The 4,032-nt window shown below is 39.0% G+C and overlaps 1 protein-coding gene and 1 long non-coding RNA gene across 2 annotated transcripts in view; both read right to left on the reverse strand.

Moving 5' to 3' along the window:
* On the reverse strand, positions 1 to 2,181 carry LOC114058263. The gene is made up of 3 exons (XR_003571400.1): positions 2,143 to 2,181; positions 395 to 660; positions 1 to 97 (listed from the first exon to the last, which is right to left on the reverse strand). It is a non-coding gene; the product is annotated as an uncharacterized LOC114058263 (long non-coding RNA).
* A 688-nt stretch (positions 2,182 to 2,869) lies between these two features.
* LOC114058261 (acyl-coenzyme A synthetase ACSM3, mitochondrial-like) overlaps positions 2,870 to 4,032 on the reverse strand; it is a 28,348-nt gene continuing 27,185 nt past the window's right edge. Inside the window, 2 exon segments of the mRNA XM_027885441.1 lie at positions 2,870 to 3,232; positions 3,641 to 3,760. Of these exon segments, the coding sequence (XP_027741242.1) occupies positions 3,146 to 3,232; positions 3,641 to 3,760 (207 nt within the window). The 3' untranslated portion in view covers positions 2,870 to 3,145.

The raw sequence follows: 4,032 nt of genomic DNA on the forward strand, positions 1-4,032 counted from the left end.
TCCGAGACAGGAACCCCAGCTCCTCAAAGCTCCACTTCACTTCTTCTCCTTTTCCGTTTATCCACCAAAACGCAGGGTTTGGTGGTCTCTTTCCAGCCTGCAAAGCATAAGGAATCAAACACAAAACATTTTCTTCTGACAGACCATGAAATTATAATGCAAAACCACCTACAAATTATGGAAGATCTGAGTATTCCACAAGTGGCATATAAGCTGTTGTTTTTCCCTTGTCCTAAATGGATTGAGATGTGCTATGCATCACGCTCAGGTATTCCCAATAGATTCTGCTTTTCTGAATCTGAAATGTTTACCAACCTAATTGCCTCCAGACCCAAATCATTTCAAACGAATTTCAAATCAGAGTATCTCATCGGCACAACAAAAGATCATCTACCTTTTCAATCTCAGCCCATTTGTCCAGAACATCACTTGCATAGTTAAAGTACTTTGGTAGTTCCTGTTTGCCCCGCCTGATGGGCTCATACTGGGAATGGACATCAGAGGCAAGCAGCCTGGAGTGTCCACGGAAAGTCCTGTTAGGAGGCTTCAGAGTCCACAAGAATTTTAGACTCCATAATTTAAACAACTTCATGGCAGAAAATGAGGTATGTAGATGCTGTAGACTATGTGAGGAAATGAGCAGAACTGTTGATGTGAATCCTGCAACAAGAAAAAACAACAAAAAGAGAAAAATAATATTGAGATTATCCAAAGACAATCCAGTTATGAATTATTGAGTTATTAATTAAATTCGCTCAGGCTAGTTAACAGCCAGACTGATGATTTTAACACTCCAATTAAATGTGAAGTTCCCTATCCTGCTTTCTCATATTTTTGATTTTTTAATTAACTGCCTACAACTCTCCATACTCAAAACCAACATCAGATGTTATTGCTTGTATTAGAACAAGGTTCCTGCCTCTTACTCCAAAGCATTCACTAGCTAATTCTCTATTCCTTTTCTACTAGACTACTCCCATCAAGATTCTCACAGCTTTAGCTTCAGCAGTCACTGACTGATAAATCCATCGACCACATCCATCCAAAGAGCCTTCATTTCAGTAATCCCTTATGAAGGCACCAAATTTGATATAGACATTTCTGCATTTGCTTCCTGTAAATGCTCTCTTCCATCTGTACTCACCATAATGATCCTAAAAGCTCTCAAGTCTAATTGCTTTCTTCCTTTCCACTGCCACTCTTTTCTTTCTCTTCTTATAATCTTATAATGCTGCCGCTGATTATTTATTTTCCACATATCAGAGGATTATTCCAGATCTCAACTCTAAAAATTCTAATGCTATTTAGAGGCTTCTCATAAGTGCACATAAAGGTTATCAAACAGGGAAAAAAAAAAAAACTGGCTCCAGTGTGGAAAAACCTACAGAGCAGGAGCCAGGAGAGTCCTGGAGGCCTCTGATGATTTTAGAACCAGAGTCCAAATACTGATTTGCCTTTTTGAACCACTAAACTCAATACAAGATTTAGGGTGAGGGACTCCTGAAATAAGGGTAGTTTTCATTTCTGTTCTTACAAAGGATGAAACTATCCACAAACTACCAACAAAATTACAGGTAAACTCTTCATCAAATTCTTCTTCATGCAGAATTTCTGTGGCCTGAGTGAATCTGCAAAGTTTTGCCCTTTGTCCCAGGTTTTTAAGTACATTTTGTAGTCCTTTACCCCATATGCAATTAGTATTGTTTTTCTCTTACTTAAGGAAACAACTGCTAGTAAAAATATCATGATTTTTGTGAAATGGAACCTTTCTTTGAGGCTGTGACCCCCACTTTTAATGCTAAAAAACAATGGATCCACTTTGAATCCTTGAACAAACAAGCCTAATCATTTTGGTTATTACTTTTAAAAACTTGAGAGGATATTTATAATTTCTTAGTCTGCTCTAATTCTATGATTTAAATATAATCTACAGATTTCAGAGCATTACAATGACAAGATCTACACAACAGCCTGTCAAGGGAAGAGGAGGGACAGAACATTCAGGAACAATATTCAGGATCAGAAATGGTATTCAAGACTGACAAGATGAAAGACATTTTAAATTCCAGATTCTCCAGTGGTCTACCCAAATGTCTGCCGAGTTTTGCTGTGAGACCCTTCAAGGTTTTAGCACTTCCTCACCTGCAAACCTGGAGGTGAAAATGAAGTTAAAAAAAGACCCAGTAATGGCCAAGTCCTTTGAATGGCTCCAAGAATCAGGAATTGTTTTTCCTGATTTAGTACCCTCTGCTTCTGTTCAATGATCATGAACATGAATAATTCAGACAAACAACATTTTCCTGACCTGTCTGCTGTGGACAGGAGAGATTGAGAGCTGGCTGGGGTAGATCCTCTTCGTTCAGTTTGCTTGGCTTTCACAACATATTTCCCAAAAGAGACACTGTAAAGATGAGCCTTTACCTGGAGACGTGAAAGCCGGACCCTCTGGGAAAAAGGATTTGGAGTGAAACCTTTCCTACTTTATCATTTGCTTCGTCTGAAGTAATGAGAACAGAAGGTAAAGCAAAACAGACCAAGCAGCAAAACTCTCTCCATGAAGTAACTTTTTCTTGTAATCATTTACACCATTGTTAATTATGCATAATTTGCACCTTAACCTAAAGCACTTTGGGACTTCTTTTACCTCCTCTTTAACCATTTAAGTAGAGCAGAAATTCATCAGTGTCTTTCTTTTTCCACTCAGAAAGAATTTGGAAATATTACAGTGGTATTTTTTGAAAATAATGTATCAATGCTCTACTGATACCCACTACTGGACAAAGCAGGGCAAAGATTATCTTTATTCTTTTCTCTTTTATTTATATGTATCAAAGTATTGTGGTTACATTTTTTAATAAAAAATTTCCTTTCTAGGCTTCTGGGTGTGTCCTTTCTCTCTCCCATTCCATGCTCCGAATTATTTGCAACTTCTGTCTTCCGAATTTGTCGGTTGATGGCAAAACAGGTTTCAATACCACATATCCTCAAGCCATATGAGTGTTTTCTCCTTTTTCTTCCTTAGCTTGTTTTTCTGTATGTTCTCCTAGTGCTCTTGGACATGACCACATGCCAAATTTGATGTGTTATGGCTGGTATCAGCGATGGAACTTTTCTCTCCCTGTTTTCCAGAGCACTCTCACCCTTGTCATTCTCTCCCCCACTCTCTGTTCCTTAGGACCTTCCTCTGGATTTTTCCACTAACTGTCTTTGGCAGATCCCGAACAAACTCCACCTGAAAGGCAAAAATACATTCAGGCTGATTTCCCAGTTGAAGGAAAGACACATTTTATTAAGGGTGGGGGAAAAAGAGATGGGAAGCTGCACAGGGAGGGCTGGGATGATGGGATTCTGACTGAATGTCTTGCCCATTTTCCCATTGCTGGGAAAACCCCATGTTCCATGAAAGGAAAATTGGACTCTGATGAAGTCAAGTCACTGACCATTGCCTCCCTTTGGGTCCTTTCCAGCACACACAGCAAACCCAAAGCTACAGCTGCAACACACCCCGTCATCTACTCTGGTTTTATTTAGCTGTTGTTGGAGTGGTTGCCAGAATGCAGCTGAAAAGGAGCTGAGGGAGGACCAAAAATGCTCAGTTTCTGGTACAATGAGAAGCCCTGTCTTTTGAGGCTGTGCTTACCTTCCTTGGATACTTGTAAGGTGCAGTCACTTTCTTGACATGCTGCTGAAGCTCCTGAGTTAATTTTTCTGGATCATGTGATGCAAAAGCAGGAGCTAAAACTATGAAGGCTTTGACCACCTGTGTCACAAAAATTAAGGGATTCCATTAATTTTCCGAGATGGGAATAGATGCATTTCTTGTGAAAAGGGAGTGTCTAAATTCTGAATGCAAAAATTTGAGTATTTTCTTTAATTTCCCTTTCATTGTCTCTTTGGGACAGAATGGTGTGTTATGAAGGCTCCATTCTACAGCAGAGGATTTTTAAAATTTTTCCACTTTTTGTTTTTCCTTAATTTTATATATCACTCAGGCTGAAAATTTCATCCCAGTTGCTCAAACAAATGTTGCAA

This window comes from Empidonax traillii, unplaced genomic scaffold, assembly GCF_003031625.1.
Source record: "Empidonax traillii isolate 1590-97213 ecotype Southwest subspecies unplaced genomic scaffold, ASM303162v1 scaffold166:size2381449, whole genome shotgun sequence".
Taxonomy (NCBI): domain Eukaryota; kingdom Metazoa; phylum Chordata; class Aves; order Passeriformes; family Tyrannidae; genus Empidonax; species Empidonax traillii.